Source organism: Pungitius pungitius, chromosome 8, assembly GCF_949316345.1.
Source record: "Pungitius pungitius chromosome 8, fPunPun2.1, whole genome shotgun sequence".
Taxonomy (NCBI): domain Eukaryota; kingdom Metazoa; phylum Chordata; class Actinopteri; order Perciformes; family Gasterosteidae; genus Pungitius; species Pungitius pungitius.
The window spans coordinates 14,737,137-14,756,219 of record NC_084907.1 but is presented as its reverse complement, the minus strand read 5'-3'; the positions used below and the strand labels follow the sequence as shown (position 1 = coordinate 14,756,219).

General features: G+C 42.8%; 2 protein-coding genes across 7 annotated transcripts in view; both read right to left on the bottom strand.

Moving 5' to 3' along the window:
• dip2bb (disco-interacting protein 2 homolog Bb) overlaps positions 1 to 9,273 on the bottom strand; it is a 29,983-nt gene extending 20,710 nt beyond the window's left edge. For all 4 annotated transcript variants that reach the window (XM_037489858.2, XM_037489861.2, XM_037489860.2 and 1 more), the window contains exon 1: positions 9,036 to 9,273. In XM_037489858.2, the coding sequence (XP_037345755.2) occupies positions 9,036 to 9,120 (85 nt within the window). In that variant the 5' untranslated portion in view covers positions 9,121 to 9,273. The remainder of the gene's footprint in view (positions 1 to 9,035) is intronic.
• A 682-nt stretch (positions 9,274 to 9,955) lies between these two features.
• atf7b (activating transcription factor 7b) lies at positions 9,956 to 18,954 on the bottom strand. 3 transcript variants are annotated; one of them, XM_037489863.2, is made up of 12 exons: positions 18,665 to 18,954; positions 17,569 to 17,630; positions 16,600 to 16,696; positions 16,333 to 16,460; positions 16,083 to 16,208; positions 15,577 to 15,734; positions 14,745 to 14,838; positions 14,504 to 14,623; positions 14,259 to 14,408; positions 13,358 to 13,576; positions 13,140 to 13,245; positions 9,956 to 11,757 (listed from the first exon to the last, which is right to left on the bottom strand). In XM_037489863.2, exons 2-12 carry the CDS (start codon positions 17,614 to 17,616, stop codon positions 11,522 to 11,524), a joined length of 1,482 nt encoding a protein of 493 aa, XP_037345760.2. In that variant the 5' UTR covers positions 17,617 to 17,630; positions 18,665 to 18,954; the 3' UTR covers positions 9,956 to 11,521. The 3 variants fall into 3 exon arrangements, with proteins under 3 accessions (XP_037345760.2, XP_037345761.2, XP_037345762.2); XM_037489864.2 differs by having other exon boundaries at positions 9,958 to 11,757; positions 13,358 to 13,546; positions 18,665 to 18,953; XM_037489865.2 differs by having other exon boundaries at positions 11,623 to 11,782; positions 18,665 to 18,952.
• Positions 18,955 to 19,083: the final 129 nt, after the last annotated feature.

The window sequence follows — 19,083 nt, the reverse complement described above, 5'->3', positions numbered from 1 at the left end:
GGTGTCGGACCCGGAAGTGTTTTTGACTGCTGTCGCTGTAAAAGACAGTAGGTTCCACTGTGAACAAAAGAGTGTCTGTACAAACAAATAAACTAAGATCAACAGCACTCGTTTTGGGGGATTATGTCTGCAACCCGAGGGGAGCGCGGAGGTAACAGGCCGGCAGAACAGCGCGTAAGGACAGACCAATCCGGAGGAAACCAGCACCTCAGTGGCCCAGGTAAAAGGACCTTCATCTGTAATATGACATATTAACAGCTCTTCAGCAGAGTAGACAGCCCTACAATACTTCAACTATCTGCACGACTGAATCGTACACGCTGACCAACCGCAGACAGGCTGACACAAAATGAGAGTGCTCATGTTTGGGGAATATCGCCTGAGAGCCCACTCCAACAAAATATCTACTTTTCTTTTCCCCCAAGTAAGGAAGAAAAGCAAACACTTCCATAAGTAATGCATGAACAGTACAGTTGGCCTAGCTCAGTCATATGATTTATTTTTAGCTCATGTGAACAGGCAGTTTCTCTGCAGTGAGATGCACAGCGAGAGAGAGAGAGAGAGAGAGAGAGAGAGAGAGAGAGAGAGAGAGAGAGGGAGAGAGAGAGAGGGAGAGATGGACTTGGTGATGGGGGGAGGGGTTGTCGGGGCATTGAATTAATCTCAAAGTAATCACTCTTCCATCTGGATGATTCGAAATTCATCTGTTTTTTTTTTTTATCGTCGCATCATCAGAGCCACGCTCCAGCAGCCGGAGATGGCTTGTGGATGTGAAGCTTTGTTGTGTGAATGAAGCATTGAGTTGTTAAATTTAGGGGGCCCGGCTAGTTTGCTACTTAGGCGCTGGCTACATCTGTAGAATCTAAAAGCGACCCATCAACTGCTGCGGTTGCCCTGTGTTGCTTTCGCATGTAGCTTTTAACGGGGAATCAAGTGTGCAAATATTGCAAATGGAATATCAGAAAAATGTTCGTCTCATATTGACAAATGTGGAAGAAAACTACTGCGCCTCAGTTTTATTTCCTCAAAATGTGTTAGGAGTGACATCAAAGCTGTGTGTTCACACTCTCGAACTCGTTAGCCTTGGATTATTTCAACTGCAGTGAGACCCCTCTCTCCTTCTACCCCTCAGGCAGTCCGCCTGAATAGTAATTAGCTACCAACCAGTTTTTTTCCTTGTGCCTAACTCACTCGCTTTCTCTGGATGACAGTTTGAACGCGTTTCCACACCTGCTCGCTGACAATGATCAGACATGTTGAAATAGTACAGGGAAAACAGGGAATTCCAGCTGTCACCTCATAAAAATTGTTTTTTTGTTTTACAAAACGATGTGACTGGTTTGAATGTGTTTTATCTGCAGAACAAACCCCCTTACTGAGTCATACCAGCTGCCTCCTCCTACCAGGAAGCCAAGCATCTCCCTCAGCCAAAGATCACCCACTCCCTGTGTCCACACCACACAACGCACCCGGAACATGTTTGATGTGATGTATTGTTGAACTAAGACAACTTAACGCTCCATGAGTAAGAATGCACAATTCATTTCCTTTATAAACATACACAAACACGCGCATACTTGGTCCCTGTGACAGTTTTCCTGCTGAGGCGGCAAAACCAAATCCAGCTATATGTGTCTTTATTAGAAACTATTGGAGACTCAATCTCTGTATAACAAACTGTAGTCCCATTTGAGTGAATTGTGTAAGAATTTAGTCAAAGTGAAAAGTGGTTTGACTTCTTTAGGATTAGTCCTCTGCAATGAGGTGGGTGTCTGCATGTGTAAACCTGCTATCTGTTAGTGAATGGAAGGGAGATCTCACAGGAGGAACCAACAGCTACAAGTGGGCGATGGTGGCGCATGGAGTAGCGTGATGCGCCACGTGGTTGGTGGTTTGAATCCCGACTGCCCCATGTGCCGTGTGAGGGTGTGAGGGACCTTTAGGGCGATAGCGAGGACCACAAAAGTGTTAGATCTTCATGAATCTCCTTTAGCATCCATGTTTTAATCTTAACTCTTTCAGCTCTTCATTCAAGAGAAAATGCTTGTGGATGAACAGAGATCCCATCGCCATGGCACCAAACTCCGCCCCCTCGCACATGCAGTGGCACAGAGGCACACCAACGCCAAAGCTATAACTGAACTTCCAGAATCGTGTTATGCTATAATGAATAATGAAGAAAATGAATATAGGATTTAGGAGTCATGGCATGGCATAGTGATTTACTTTGGTTTCTTATTCGACAGTTAATATCCTGCACTATCTATTGTTTATAAACCAATATTAGCACAGTTAGCACTTTGAGTTTCACAACAATCACGTTTTAAAATGTTACATCTGAAAGTGTATATGGCTAATCATTGTTCTTTAAATAAGCTAGTTGTCTTTTCCTCTGAGACAAAGATACAGCTTTAATTCAAAGCACATTGATTGTAAGGAACAAAACATTTACTTGGAACAGTTGTTTTCAGTTTGAAAAGACCTCACAGATGACTCTCATATAATGTACAGTATATTATTAAAAGTGAATCTCATCTGATCTAACTATTGTTTCTTACGGGACACGTTCATAAGGAGAAGATGTACATACATTTTGATTCACATGATTAAACTGGTAGAACAGGAATTGGCGAGTAAACGAAATGCTTAAAAAAATCCTAAAACCTTATTACACACACATTTTCTTTCTTCCTCTGGAGTAACAAGCAGGGTGTGGCCAACTCAGGTAACAGGGTGATTCATGTTTCACACCCCACATTTCAACATCACACAAACACACACACACACACACACACACACTTAAACCTGAAGAGCAAGTCAATCTAATAACAGGGGATACAAAGCAGGAAAGCAGTGAGTTAACTGAAAAGACGAAGAAAGTGCCTCTAGTCCACCTATCGTCATCTAGTATTTCTACTCTCTCTCTTTGCAAAGCGGATAGAATGAAAGAGGGTGTGTGTGACACACCTGACACCCTTATACACTTGGCGGGTGAAAAGCTGTTACAAACGCAATGTAACACCTACAAGAGTATATTTTCTTGTGGGACTGAGAAGCTGTGAGTAGCACAGCATTTGGCATTTGTGTAGACCCCTGAAATATGAATGTCTCTGAAGTAGAGGAATATCCTGAACGACAGCATGTCATTCAAAATGTTAGAAACCTCAAGAAAGGATTCCCTCCTCCTCAAAACTATGGAAATAGTTATATATGTATATATATATATATATATATATATATATGTACGAGGGGTCCACCTCATCAACTCATTAAATCATAGAAGTTCATCACTAAGCCGTATATCATCAGTAGCTTTTATTATGACGAGTTCATTCATACCTGACTGATCTGAGGTATCAAGAAAACAATACTAGTGCACGCTGTGGTTTCTGGGATACCGACAGCTGCAAACAATAAACACGTTGCATTTTCCTCCAACACCTCCGCCACGTTTGAAGCGGCTTTTGCAGTTAGCGTATCTTGTCGATAAGTTATGACTGAGTCTCGTCTGTAAGGGTTTAAACAGCTTAGCTGAGCATTCAGTTGTGTTACTGTATGGGCCTCTTCGACATATGGCCACTACAATCTGGAAAGGCTTTATGCAGAATAGTTAAAGTGTGTGCGTTTCAGCGTTGTTGGGGGCAGGGAGTGGGTCCATGTGGTGCTACACGAGGGAACAATATATACAGGCCAGCGCCATATGATGATGGAGGTCACGCAAAATGCATTAAGAAGCAATTAATGAAAGGGATTAAATACAATTACAGTAGGAAGCTGTTTGCCAGTCAATTTACAGATAATTCATTAACAACAAATTAAAAGCTGTACAATAATTTCACATGATAAGTTATTGTTTATGCGATGGAATCATCATGTGATAACTACATTAACAGATAGTGATTTTTCTTTGTCTGTTTGTATAGAATAGTATGACTGGTTGTTTCCTATAGACTTTGTTTTATTGAAGTGCCAGAGAACATGCTTTATGTATTTATTGCTCAGCCCTACAACTAATCATTGAAGTCATTCATTGAGATGCAAAACTGGTTTCTTCTCAAAAATTGAGACACTTCAACCAAAGTTCTTTACTTATAAATAATGAGCAGAGCCTGATGCTTAATGTTCCAGGTAGTCTGACTGCAGCTACTTCCACTTGCCTTCTATAATAATTTAATAAACAGCACAGTGACCTCACCACTACTCCCTTCTTCTTCATCAAGAACTCTCATTTCTTTGGGTCTCTTTCAGCTGCAATTGTCAGAAATCAAATAGATCAGAAGGTTGATTTAAACTACTAAAGGCTTTCGTGAAGTGCACCTTGAGAGCACACCTGCAGCTCTCTGTGGACTTGAAAGTGAGGTGGCTCAGCTACCAAGCTGTGTCTGTGCGTGTCTGTGCGTGTCTGTGCGCTCACGCCTCATCTAAATTATTCAGTCATTTTTGTACACAGTGCTCCCGATGAATCCTCAGTGTTTGTGCGTGCCCGGGTCGGTGTCTACATTGAAATTAAAAAGAGGGTTATATGATACCCGCAATGGTTTTCAAAGAACACAACATAAGAAAAGGAATCCTGCTGCTGTTAACGTGTGTGACATGGGTGGCCGAGTCAAGTCTGCAGCCGGATCGGAGTACATCTCCTCTGCAACAGTTAATGAGCTTTTAAATAAATAGGCTAAATCAGCTTCCTTCCTGTCCCTGTCACTGTGCACACAAACACATAAATGGGAAAATAACTGCTTGCGTAAGCTTGCAGACTTAAATATGGACACATACGCATTGCTTTCCAGCCTTCCAGCCCTAAAAAAGACACCTATAAAAAGCTCCAAACCATCCCCTAACAAGTTTTGTCTGTAAATCCATATATATATATATAAATCTTATGCCAGTTTATTTCAGGTTGGCCTACAAAAATGCATCTTCCCTGCAGCACTCTATTTTTTTACAATGACTAAGACCTCACATTTGAGAGGGCTACAACTGGTAAATCAATGTCAATTCTGTAACCCTGAGTAAATAATAACAAATAAATGTAGCAAATTGGTTTCCTGACTTTGGAGTTTAACTTTCAATTGAGCTTTTGATACAACGCTCTTATACACAGTTTATGATGCTGATTTCATAAATACTCAGTTAATGCCCTAACTGTACATTAATCCGCAGTTAAAAATCCTCAACAATCCCCCTACAAATACACACACCCATATATATAAATATTGGTCAATCATTGTAAAAAAAACAACAACATCTTAGGTATTTGAGGCTGAGAAATAGTTGTCAGTCAATAAGTAAAGCACTGAATAACAGCAGCCTGACGGATGGATAGAAGGCAGTGGTGGTGTCAGGGTGGGTGGGAGAGAGAAGGATCCCCAGCAGCAGTCCTGGCCCAGTGTGACTCACAGGCTAAATGAGCCGGGCGTGTTGCCCCCTGATGCTCTGTGACCTAGATTGAGAGACGCAGGCAGGACTGTAATCTCTAATTTCTCTCTCTCTCTCTCTCTCTCTCTCTCTCTGTGGAACAGGCTGCCGGGATGAAAACGTGCCTCTCCACAGCGGCGGGATGGATGCTACAGTCAATAGTAAACCCACTCACCAGGCTGGACAGAGAACAGAAAACGACTACAGATAGCTGTGCGATCGCTGCAGAATTGTCGGCTTTTCTGCACGTTTGAATGACGTGGGATACATTCATGAGTCATTCATAGGGACTGTGCAGATGTCACGCACCATAGGTCATGTGTCTATCAGTTGTGATTGTGACGTCTGAGGTTCAACACCAGCATTGCTGTCTCTGGAGCAGCATGGCTCTTTCTGTCGACTACTGTTGGATTAGTTTGGGAAAATCTAACAATTTCGGAGATCCTGTGGCTGCTCGCGAGTTATTGACCTTTCCCATCAGCCTCCACTCTACTTTGTGCTTACTGCAATTTAGCAAATTTCTCTCAGTCTTGGCAGGGAGACTGAAAAGCACTGGTGCAAATGGGTTGTTGCTTCTGCCACCATTGTGAGATAAAGACAACAAAGTAAAGTGATCTAAAAGGAATGTGCGCGCATGTAGGCCATGTGGTTAGCCAATGTTCCCGCTACATTATATCAACAAGGAGCTTTTTTTTACCCAACAAAAGATGAATTTGAACTCTCAAATGTTAGATACTGTGTGGACCAAAGCTATCAAGATTACAATTCGAAATCAGTACATAGGACTAAACAATAAGTGAACGAGATTACCCATCGGACCATATATCACTGCAAACTTTTGGTCTGAAGTTCACCGAATGGTCGATGCCAAACACGGCCTGTCGTCTTCTGTGAACACTCCATCACGATATAAACAGGAGCTGCAGACGCTACAATGCGCGCACACTCCCAAGCTGAGCATCCTAAACAGTTGCTGCTCAGTGCTCCAAATTCCAGGCAGGCTCAATCAAGTCTTTGATCCCGTCAATGGCTTTCTTTGTGTCCTTACAGTGACAGAGGTTAATGTAGGTGGAACTTCTCTCCCTCCCTCCCTCCCTCATACAGATACGTGCACACACACACACACATTGTTGCCAACTAACTATTGCTGTAAAAACTAAAAACTGCTGCTGCATTTTCTCCTCACTTTGTCGCTAGGGCATCTGGACAACAATGGGGGGGATTGTTGCCATGTAAAAGATATCCATGAGAAGGGGTTGAGACGGTTTGGGGCGACCGGCTGCTGCTCGTCTCGTCCCGACAGCGCTGAGCAGAAGGGTGACGCACTTTATCGGGCTGCGAGATGTGGGCACAGGAGCAGGACATCTGCTCAGCACCGGGCCTTTATGTTAGCAAAGGAGTTGTCTCCGATCTAAAGTTACAAATGATGGAGTGATCCGAAGAAGGTCATCCCCCCCCCCCCCCCCCCCCCGGGTGTGTCGGTTTACCACACTTACACACAGAAGGCCTTCACAGGTGGCTCTGACTTTCACTTTGGCAGCAGTTGGCTCAAAGCTGCCACACAGAAGAGACCCTGAACTGCACGGGGACACATGATTTCATGAGCTCAAATTCAAATTTTATCAATTGTATTAAGTAGAGGGACGTATGGAGAGTATAAAAAGTCAAAATAATAAAATTCCAAGATCTCAACATAAATATTTTGTGGTTTCTAAACCAATATTTTTGGAGTGGGCAAAACAAGACATTTGAGGACATTGAGGTCACATGAGGTCTTGGGCTTAATTGCTAAAATAATCAGCAAATTTATTCACAATGACAACAACGATCAATTAATTATAACCTTTGATGAAAGGTTTCTCACTTTCTTATGTCTGTTGACAGAAAACGCATATATTCATTAGATATTTTTACGAATCAAGTATCCATCTCTATTTTATATCACTTGGACTTGATATATTTTTCTTTTGGAGTGTGACAAGTTATTACACACAAAGATTACACCTTTGGGACTGTGCTCGAGTGATGAAAACTTTTAACAATTCTATTCAGGAATAAATCACTGATGACGAAAATAGGCAAATGTCTAATATCCAGTTAGTAATGTATACATTCTACAAGCGATTGTTATAGCTGATCAATGATATTAGTTTTAAATATTATTTCTTCAATATTCCTTAAATATAAACATCTGTTAATCTGAAGTTTTACAAGTTAATTCAAAATGTACCATAAATCTGTTACTAAACCATACTTACAACCTCCAAATCATTGAAAAACCCTGTAGGACAAGTCTTGTGGTCATACTAAATGTATATTTCAGTACATCTCGTGCATCTACGGCCTCTCATCTAAGTCACTTGAACATAAGGTGAACATTCCCTCCTCCGTTACCCAGTCTCATTATGGCATAGTTAATTGGTGTCTATTATTAACCAGAACACACACTGAACTCTACAGTAGCTCAGGTCAAAGCATAGCACGGCCCCACTCTATATAATGAATGACATTCCGTCTAGATAAACCAATACAAGCACCGATTACAGAAATGAGTCCGGGCACAAAGAAAAAAACAGGCGTGAGCTTGGTTGAACTTAACATACCAAAGTGGAACGAGTGACTGTGACCAGCATTGCATTGAGATCCAGTCAGTTGTGCAGGATGACTGCCAGCAAAGCTTCAAACACAAGCCCAGAAAGACCTTTGTTATTTTTGAAGAATGAGAGAAATTGTTGTGCTCTGTGTGACAGTGAACAAGTGCACAGTAATGACAGCTTCCATTAAGTTTCACCTGTTCCTCTTAATGATCACGAGCCAGTCCCAGGTATCTGTGGGTGTCTGTGTCGGGAGAGGAGACTCGGGGCATCATTAGGGGGGCATACACCCCCCCCCCGCCCCCGCCCTTTCCCCTGTTTGTCTCTCCATGAGAAACATGACATTACTCATCCAGGCCCTGGGCACCTGAGAGCTGCACGGTGCTTATCAAGCTGCTGCACTGTGATTCACAGTGTGAAGAGGAGACTTGCGTAACAACCACATTCCCATTTCCCACAGTCATTCTCATAAAACAAATAGCCCTCCTCTATCTGCTGCAGTTTGGGGTTTAAGGCTCTGAATGTTGGAGGGGCGACAGCATTATTTAGTGTCCACCAAAGTCTGAGGCTGCGCACGCGCGCGCACACGCACACACACACACACACACAGAGCCTCGGGGAGGACAAACTTGACCCATTTTCCCCGACATGAGTGTATGTGCTTTCATAGCTGAGGATAAGCAATGTATGACATATAAGTAGGAAGATGATGTGTTCAAAGACAACAACATGGAGGGGAAAACCTGAAACACATTATATATTACTGACACAACAGTTGTTTGTATCATGTTTCAATACGTGCAAATAAACGCCTCTGTGTACATTTCGTTTAACAAGGATTGTTGGTGGAGAAACGACACCTTAGAAAGAGAGTTCGCATCATTTGTTGTGCATTCGGCTCCGCTGCAGCAGCGAGAAGCGGACGACTGCTTCGCGCCCGATGGACGTAAACACGCTCGAGATCCGCACTTCCAAACCAGCCGCGGCAGCTTTAACCAATAAACCCGCGGCCAAGGGAGAGCTCACCTTCGGACAGCTCCAGGTCCAACTCCGCCAGCTGGTCCCTGACCTCTTTCGGCAGCGCCGACAGATCGACGCCGCGGTCGGCCATCGTTGGGCGCGCGGCAGCCCGCGGGACGTTCGCGATGTCACGGGCGACGGTGGTTGGAGTCCGGCGTGAAACCGTGAGCGACGAATCAGGACGCGGCAGCGGCGGCAGCAGCGGCGGTGTTTACTCCATCTCCGCAACTCCCCGACACCGCCATGACTGTGGGAGACGCGAGCAACTCGCCGGAGGAGTCGGTCGATCACGTGACGCGCGCCGGACGCGGGGGTGAGGAGGACTCTCTGCTCCCTCTGCTGTCGCGTGTTTACAGCTGGGAGCAGGAACCGGATTCCCGCAGATCCGACTCACCTGCCCCGCTAACCCGCCAGGTGGGCACCAGCCAGTTATTTGCCTCGCGGTAGTGATGAGTCACGGCCAACGGCCCGTCCAATTTTATATTGTTGTAAACGCATATAAACACATACATAAATACATACAATACAGAACGGGACATTAGTATTACATATTTCTCCCTTCCTGGTTTCTAACACTTAAATATAATTTTCTTACGATCTGAAACATTACACAAAGACAACACCAGTTCATACAAAATGCACTTCTCAAATGATAATTAAATTTATTATGGGATCAAAAAACATGGGAAAAAGTTGTTGCCCCCTTAAGAAATCATGAGTGAACTGTGATTAACCAATTTTTGGGGGGAAAAAAATTAAATTCCACAAGCCTGAATACTTCTATTTAACCTGTCTGAAAAAGTGAAGTTGGCTAAAAGATCTAAAAAAAAGAAATTGGTCAAATAATGATAGTAAAAAATGATAGTACCATGAGATGGATCCATAGCTTTGTGACGCTAATAAGTGAAATGCACAAAGTGGGGAGAGGTGGAAAAATACTTTTTTTTCTTCATTAATTTACTTTATTATTTGCCCGAGACAACTTATTCATACATACCCAGACTATACATACGTTTTTTTTTCCATCTTGAAGCCTGAGTATTTGACAAACTCTCTCCATACAGACATCAGAGATATTTTATGTGTAGGTGTGACACCTATGCTCTTTAACAAGAAAAAAAGAAAAAAAGGACATTCTAAACACATGATGGAAAAAGAAGCCTGACATGCCCTCAGAGAATGATAAGCATCTGTCAAAACAATAACCTTATAAAAAATACAACATACAAACAGAGTGACAAGGGGAAATAAACCATGATAGTCTTGGAAGTACACAGCGGTATAAAATTTGCATTTTAAAACTTGAATTTCAAAAGAAGCACCTAGGACAACCATTTGGGAATACTTCATGATACAAGACAGCTTTTCAAATGTTGGAAAGCACTTATCACCTATATCACTCATTCATTCACATCTTCTCTGCTCACCGTAGAACTTTAGTTTTAACTGAAATAGACAAAACCCCTCTAAGCGGCCGGGCTTCACACAACAAATGCAAGAACATTTATATTAAATAGAAAAATATATTGCACTACTTTCTTCAAATGAAATACCAGGGTAAGTGATTTAAAATCTAATATTTTGATTATCATTTAAAGGCTTTCTAAAGCTAACCATTTCAAAAGTGTTACATTAGGACTGAGGATGGAATCCTTAAATAAAAAGGAACATTTTTGCATCAGTAATTTCATGTTTTAAAACAGAAGAGAAGGCCTATAAACAGTGATGGTAGGATGAAGCACAAACAAACAGTGGTATTCTGCCTTGAGTAATCCATGCGGTCAAAAGGTTTGATACACACGACTAATGTCATGACGTCCATTCCAAAAAACTGATTGTAAAAAGTCAGGCACACAATCACATGGTAAAGTGTGAACACAGCGAGATTGGTTTGTTAAGCACTCGGCTGACAAAACCATCACGTGTATTTAAGGAGTCAACTGAAAACGGAAACAGGCAGAAAACACAAAGATAGGCTGTAAAGTAAAGTAAACATTAAAAAAACAAAACTTTCCAGGCTGCCATTGAGCGAAATCAGCCAGCCAATCTCTAACCGTACTTTCACTGCATCAGCAAACAATATCTCGACGACCAGAATCAGGCATAATAATCCTTTCACACCCATGAAAAATACATGTAAAGTTGTCAGCCTGGAAAGCAAAAAACCTCATCACAGCCAGCGTGAGGGACTGATGTTGGATGAAAATACACCAATGAACTTGACATTAAAAGTTTCATTCATTCATTTTCATCCCAATCTAAAACGTGTTTCCAAATGTCACGAGTGAACAAGAAATGACCGCAAACCGTCCCCAAAGCGAGTGTCCGGCGTGTTATCCTATTTACAAACAGAAAGTGGCGTAGCGTCTCTGAACAGCTGGGACTGTGTCTGTGTGGTTGGCACTGGCCGTGGGGGGGGGGGTTTCACATCGCCTTGCCCCAGTCCAGCCTCCAGACGCCACTCGAGTTCATACTGGCTACCTGTCGGCACATCATCTTGGGGTTGACTGCGACTGCGTCGCCAAGACAACCCCTCCTGGCTGGCTCGATCCCATACCCGCCAGAACCGACATAGCCACCGCCTCCGCAGCGCGGACGCTCAGCCCGTTGATGGTGGCCCCCGGACTGCAGGCCGCGGCGGGCGGCGACGGCCCGTGCTGTATAACCGCCGCCGGGGAGCTTATGGGTTCACTGGAAGTATCTCTGGAGGTTTCCTCTCCTCCTGCAGCTAGACAGAGAAAGAAACATTCACCCTTAAGAGAGGTGAGCGAGTAAAAAGAATACATTAGATGGATGAGATGATAGATGGGTTGTGACAAGTGATAAAGTTCAGTAGAGCTGTTATAATGCTGCTTTGCACTTCCTGCTACTGATTCACAGAAATGAACTTGCATTTCTGCCAATACTGAGAAGTCATTTGATACGAGCCAGTTAAATCTCCATTTTGTGTGTGTGTATATAATATATATATATACATATATATATATATATTGCAAACATTGTTGTGTTGCTTGGATCAGCTTAAAACTATTGTAAAACCAAAGAAAATACAGAATGCACTGGAACAGGGGTCTTCAACTAAAATGTGATGATGTCCAGAGAAAATTTCTAAAAGTAAAGGTCCAGAAGATTATAATGTGACTTCTTAGTACGATTAAATAGATGAATAGAGTTGAATCAACATTTGCATGTAGACGACTAACAAATCCCACAAATGAATTCAGTATGATTCTAAAACTCTTTGGTTAAGATTTATTGTCACGAAAAAAGAACTGAACATATATGTGGGACTGCAAATATAAATAATGTTCTTTTAGTGCACTAAAGTAGTAGTAGAGTTGTATTTAAAAAAAAAAAAAAAAGTGAACATTTTTGTATGTTCAAATAAAGTGTTTCAATTCAGGAAAATGAATTGAATTTCACCTTTTCTGCTTCACATTTGAACATGACAGGCTGAGCAAATTATGAATAATAAATATAATAACACATTATAACAACTGAAGAGTTGTCGCTACCTCTCTCGTCTGTCCGCTGTATTGAGACAATATCATCCTGCCTGGAATGCAAAGACTGAGTAGAATTGCGTGGGATGGTTTAACTTAAAAGCAATTGGTGTGTGCCAAGTAGTGGTGTAAGCCACTACCGTAAAGACGACCAAAGCTGTGCAGTCAAAATGTGCGCTGCCACGTTTAAATCACAACCGTCTTTTTTTAGCTTTTGGTCCGGGTTCGGATGGGACGGCTTCCGGGTCCGGACCGTGGCCCGCCACCTTCTATTTCTTACAGAGTCATTTTTGACACTGTAAAATATTACCATACTGCTGGCCTTTTGCTAACGTTACATTATCTAGAAGCTAGAGGTCTCGCCTGTTGGCTACTCCGGCCATCTTATTTCTGTCTTATCTCTGTTAAGCCTTTGTTAGCGAGGGACACGTGTGGCCGTTGTTCCTGTGTAGCAAATATAATGCTGAAAGAAGCATATGATGCTGTGATATCGGTGAATAGACTCGCAAACTTGCAGATACCTGATCCAGCTTTCTTACGGTGTGTGTGTGTGAGGCCTTTCCCAGACTGGACGCGGAACAACTCTATGGTTGAGCTTAACGGTTACCTAAGAAAGCTGCCTTCTTCTGCATAACAGTGACTGGGCAGTCTTTGTGGGCCAGGAGGAGCTGCTTCAGCTGAGCCACCTCGTTCCTCAGTAGGCTCACTTCATTCTGATGACAACACAAAATATACAGCACCCAAATCATTCGCAGCATAAGCAATCTGTGTGCATTATTGAATTATCAATACAACCCTGGAGTGCGAGGGAAGTGGAAGACTCACACTCAGTGACACATTCATGCCGGCAAGATCATCCGCCTTCTTCTCCAAAGAGTTAACCCACAGCTTTCTTTTTTGCCTGCACCGAGAGGCGGCCGCCCGGTTTCTCTCCAGGAAACGCTCCCTCCTCTCGTCGGGGTCCATCTCTGAAGCTCGACGACGACGACCCCCTGTTGGCTGAGCAGGAGACACCTTGGGAGAGAGGAGGGTTGACAGGGAATCCTACTAGGTTATTTGTATGTCCCAGGTTCTCTTCTACTCTCTCATTCTGCACTGTGTCTCTTTCCTTCCCAAAGCCAAGCTTTGAATGATGTTCCTTTCAATTTTAAGTCTATCTCAGCAAAAGAAGTCCACAAATGTAGTCTATATTGGGATGCAGTCCACCGGTTCTACTTATTGGAATTAGGCTTCACATGGATTCAACTGCTCGTCTAGTCTCAAGTGCATGACATAAGCAAAGGTTTTTGTCATATGACGACTATCCACTTCATCATCAGTATGAAGTACTAATCATAACAGGGTAACCTGCATATCGTCTTTCCCCTTAATTCCAATACTGACATGCCAAGCGGTGGACTCACAGCCTGCCGTGCACTTCCTGTTCCTCACCGACACACACACAAAACTGGTTATATACTCCGAGTGCACTTTTCCAGTTACTTTATGCAACATCATAATCTGCCTCTGACCTAAAACGTCTGCTTAATATGTACCAAATATCCCTTGTTTAGGTCAAGGGGGTTGAGTATTAGATACTGAAGAGAGATTATGGATTGCATATTATCTGATGAACCCATGTTTGTATACATTCACACCAATAAAAAGGTTCTCTTCACACTTAAGGCATTTAAGTGTCTGATCGTATTGAGGAGCTGTATACAAGCATATGTGGCATGGGTATTACCTGGGGTTGCGCAGGTGAGAGGGCATCAGAGTTCTGAGTGGGTTGTTGGCCCTGCTCCGGTCGCTGGGGGACAGCCGGGATGGATCCTGCGCCCCCACAAGCCCCATCTTGTGCTCCTGGGCTCTGATTAGTGAGAGCAGCCTTAAGCCTCTACATAGACAGGAAAAACAACACTTGTACGTTTAAACGCACTGTTAAAATACAGACGTACATATTAAGCACAATGGGGTTTTGACTTATCTCACCATCTTGGTCTCTGAGTGCAGACTATACCCAGATGGGGAGGATGAGCCACTGCTGGCCCCGCCCACTGGAGGTCCTGGAATCCCAGGGATGTTGGGCACCGAGGTCGCTGGCCTCGCAAGCTCCACATTAAAACAAACACACAAGAAAGAGAGAGAGAAACAGATGGAATAAGGGAAGTTAAAAAATAAAAGTAGAAGTCGATGCTTATATATATTTTTTCACATTTTTAAATTGACTTACAGATATGACTGAGGTCATCTGACCAGGACTGGGCAGGAGGGGGACCGTTTGCCCATTAGGAAGCCTCACTAATGGATAAGCACTTGTTGGGGAACTGTTGACCAAATCAGATACTTGTAAATGGCTGATCCTGCATTTTATGCCCGCACAATACAGATTGAGTATTTTATTTTGCCAGCCGACACTCTCTTTAAGTGTCAACTGTAACTAGCCTCTCAAGTCCCACTGATTCGGCAGTTGGATAATATGTGGGTCATCTTCAGAAGGATTTGCTTTGATCGCTTAAAAATAAGCATAATTTAGGGGTTATCTGAAGAATCACAGCAATATGGAGCCGTAAAGGACTGTTAGCATCAACACACCTACTTCACCTGTGTTAATAGATCAGGAAAAGAGGACGGGGGGGAAATAAATGAGAGATAAAAGACTTAAACAGAAACAGAAAAACAATAGCGTCAATGACAAAATCAAAAAAGAATTACAGGCTTGCACCATTTCTATCAAATTCAACATTTGTGTGAAATTGTCACAATAATTTGTGTTTAACCTTAAACTAAATTTTCTTCAGGCGATCCAGAGAAAGGATGTTGAATGGGACATACAAGTGGACAAACAGATGGATGGACAACTCAAAACGTAATCTTGCATGAATGAAAGGGAATGAAATACAAGCAGCCAATTTCCAACAGTAAATAAGCTTGCATGTTTCAGTACAAACTGTGGTAACATCAGCTGATGTAATTCAGCCAAGCAAGACTTTGTCACCCTCCCGGCTGCATACAGTTAATGTTGCTGGCCCTAGAAGTGCTAACAGGAACACACTGTAGTTTACCTGAGCTGTCGGTTGGAGGGCGGAGTTTGCGTGATGACAGATGTTGGAGACGGAAGAGTTGGGTGAAGTGCATCGTTGCTCAGGTGAAGGGGGAGAGAACCTGGTCGCACAATGGTTGGAGTGGGCGCAGAGCTTGCCACAGGCTTTGTGAGAATCTCCTGTAACAAATCAAACAGTAATAATAAAATGTATTCTCCATTTAGAAATATAATTTGTCTAAATGAAAAGGAAACCAATCATTGATATTGAAGTCAATGATTGGAAGTCTTTAAGGCTGACCAACATTGGTTTTCATTTGACGAAAGTGCTGGTCTATTGCTGCATTGAACAATTAGCTGGTTTATCAGTCATTTTCTGGATCCTATCCAGCGTGACACAAACACAGGAGCACATCACTTAGTCGTTCCAATGCTCCGGCCTGATTCTCCCCACTGGGAGCCTGTGACACAATTTGCTAGCCGCACGTAAGCACTGTGCGTGGTAATGCATTGTATTTTGCCTCTCACCCTCGAGTCTCGGCTGTTGTCTGACATGCTGGAGGAGGAATCTGGACTTCCGGGAGAGGAAGAATCCACTTGCAAAGGACCCTCATGTTTAACTTTGACTTCAGACGGTGTTTGTAAAGGTGCCGCCTATGCAGAGAGGAGAAGATGAGTAAATCCTTTGAGATCTTCTAAAATAATATAACAGCAACATCACTTTAATCAGAAGAAACAGTGTGGCATTCATTTAATGTGATCATTTATCTCTTCTCACCGGGTGTTTGGTCCTCTGGTCGTCTTCGTGTGCTTTGGTAAACTCATTTTCAAAGGAGGTGGCTAGCTCATTGAATAACCCAACCTCTTCACAGTTCTTTAGGAAACGTGTGGGGGTGGGTGTCTGGTCTGGAAAAACGCCCAACAACAAAAAACATACAGTATGTTAGTCGAGATGGTAACAGGATAGAGGTGTCTTCTTCCCAACGGGCATCCCAGTAGTTAATGAAAACGTGTTCAGAGCATTGACAAATGGTAATGTCATTACCTGCAATGATAACGGAGTCCGTTCTGGCCGGACCAAATTTTAATGTCATTTCATGCTTGTGCTTGTGGACTGAAAGGTGGTCTTCATTTGTGAATCTCTGCAAGAAAAAGAATATAAGTGTAGTAGCAGTGACTGCTCAAAAATGTCAGAGTATTTGGTAGAAATTGATTTTATAATTGACGTAAGATAAACAGTAACACGTGCTTTCTGAGCAAATGGTCCGCAGTTAGGTAGGGTTTGATCATTATCTATTCTGTTGGAATTTGTACACTAGGTAAAGTATTAGATTCCAGACAAATATTGCTTATATTTGGAAATCAATACAAAAACAAATACACAAATGAAAGTACTACTTCAGAATGTTAGCATGTGTCAGATTTACATTACATGTCTTTTAGCTTGTATCTAAAGTGACTTTGCATTACAACCTATGCGTTACATGTTTGCCTGGGGAGCAATTAGGGGTTAGGTGTCTTGCTCAGGGACACTTCAACATGCCACATGGGTCAGCTGGGATTTGAGGCACCAACCTTGCGGCTCCCAGCGCATCACGCTACTCCATGCGCCACCATGGCCCTTGCTCCCACTGCCTTTTACTTTATACAACCATCTCCTGTACTGTCAGGAGTTCGCACAGACAGTGTTTGACCCATTGTTTGTATTGCATTTAAAGTAAACGCTATACGACCACTATTCTTTTTTTTCAGCGTGCGCACCCTGAACGGAGAGATACCAGATCATATGGTGATATTTCCTGGATTTTTTTAGTCTATTGGATTAGAATCGCAAAATTCCCCTTTAACTACAAAGCTACCTGTACGTTTAATTGGAGTGAGTTCGTGTAATGACAAGAGAGGCAAAGATTTGTTTCAGATGGCTGAGCTGGATGATCTGAGGTATCAAGTATTAACAGAGTGAAGAGTGTGTTATAGAGATGAGCATTTCACATAAAGCATTCTCCAATTGTACCTGCCCACATCCAGGAGCAGTGCATACAAAGGGCCGATCGTCCCCCATCTCAGACAAATGTTCTGAAAAAAACAGTGAAAAAACTATTTGTTAACTGCTCTATTCATTTACCCATATTGAGTCATAATTACATAGAAACAATATATTACTGGTATTTGTTGAATGCTGCTGAAGCAATAATATAACTGTTTACCTTTTTAAGTATACATATGTCGACATGCATCCTTGAGAAAACTGACATTCATAACCCAGACGCAATTGGCTGACCAGAAAATACTCAGATGTAACCGTTTAATATTTTAGTATGTTAGCAGGTGTTTTTACTTCATTATGCATCAACAATCAGTCAACGGTGGTTTAACATCACCACCGTGCACCCACTGATGAATACAGTTCACCGCCATTAATTGCGTGTCCACACCTGTCACCAAGGACGTAAGAAAATCCTCCTGCTGATAACTGGTTATGAGCAAAAAAGGCCAAGACTGTTGGCCTGTTTGGAACATTTGCTTCGGTCTCGGATAACCGGGTACTGGCGTTTGACTAAAAACGATGAGGCAGCAGAGTCCCGGCCAGCTGCCATAACCCCCCAGTCAATGCAACGAGCCCGCTATCACTCGAGGTCGTTCGGCGTGGCTCCTAGTTACGGACTGTGGATAGGTGAGCCCACAGTGTCAATACATGGGCCTTAAACTAGCATAACCTAATAGCCAACCACCCCAACATGTTAGGTTTTAGAAACCGGACAGCCATGCCATTACAACGGACCTGGAAGCTAACACGATGAAAACTAACAGCAGATAGATGACGATTGGATATGCCTCACAAAGAGAACAGTATGGCATAGCTACCAATCACAACATAGCTAGCTAAGCTAATGCTAACAGCTAATCGAAGCTTCGGTTAACTTAGCGTTATTAAGTCAGTACGGTTGGCTATACGTTAGCATGCTAATGCTAAAAAGGAAAAAAAAGAGCTGTGCCCACAAACTAACGTACGACCGCATGAAAACACCACACTGTATAAACATAGACTGAATTTACATCCCAAAATATCACAATTTACGCTCGATGGTCCGAAATGCGGCTAAACTTACCAGACGTTATAGCCTCTTGACTCCCCCCTCCCTGCTCCGGACAGTGCTGCTGTATCGATAGCTGGCCGTTGTTGACACTCTGACTCTTCCATTAGCAACACCGCGAGAGCTGGTACACGGTTTTAACATTACGTAACGGGGTTGACGTCGGGGGTAAACGTGGACCTGATGCCGGTGACTTTAGTGCATCTTCATGTCCTCCGACGTTGCCTTAACATACCATCTTTAATTTATTTCAATACAATGTTATTCCTCTCATTTGCGTTGGTGACACACGTCAGTGAAATCTCCGGAGCACAAATACGGCAACTTCGTTCCGGGTGGTCAACAAATCCTTTTTGACGAGAATGTGTGCGTGTTGCGTGACTAAATTCCACGTTCAAATAAATACAAATTCCAGTTTTAAATAAATTAAAATG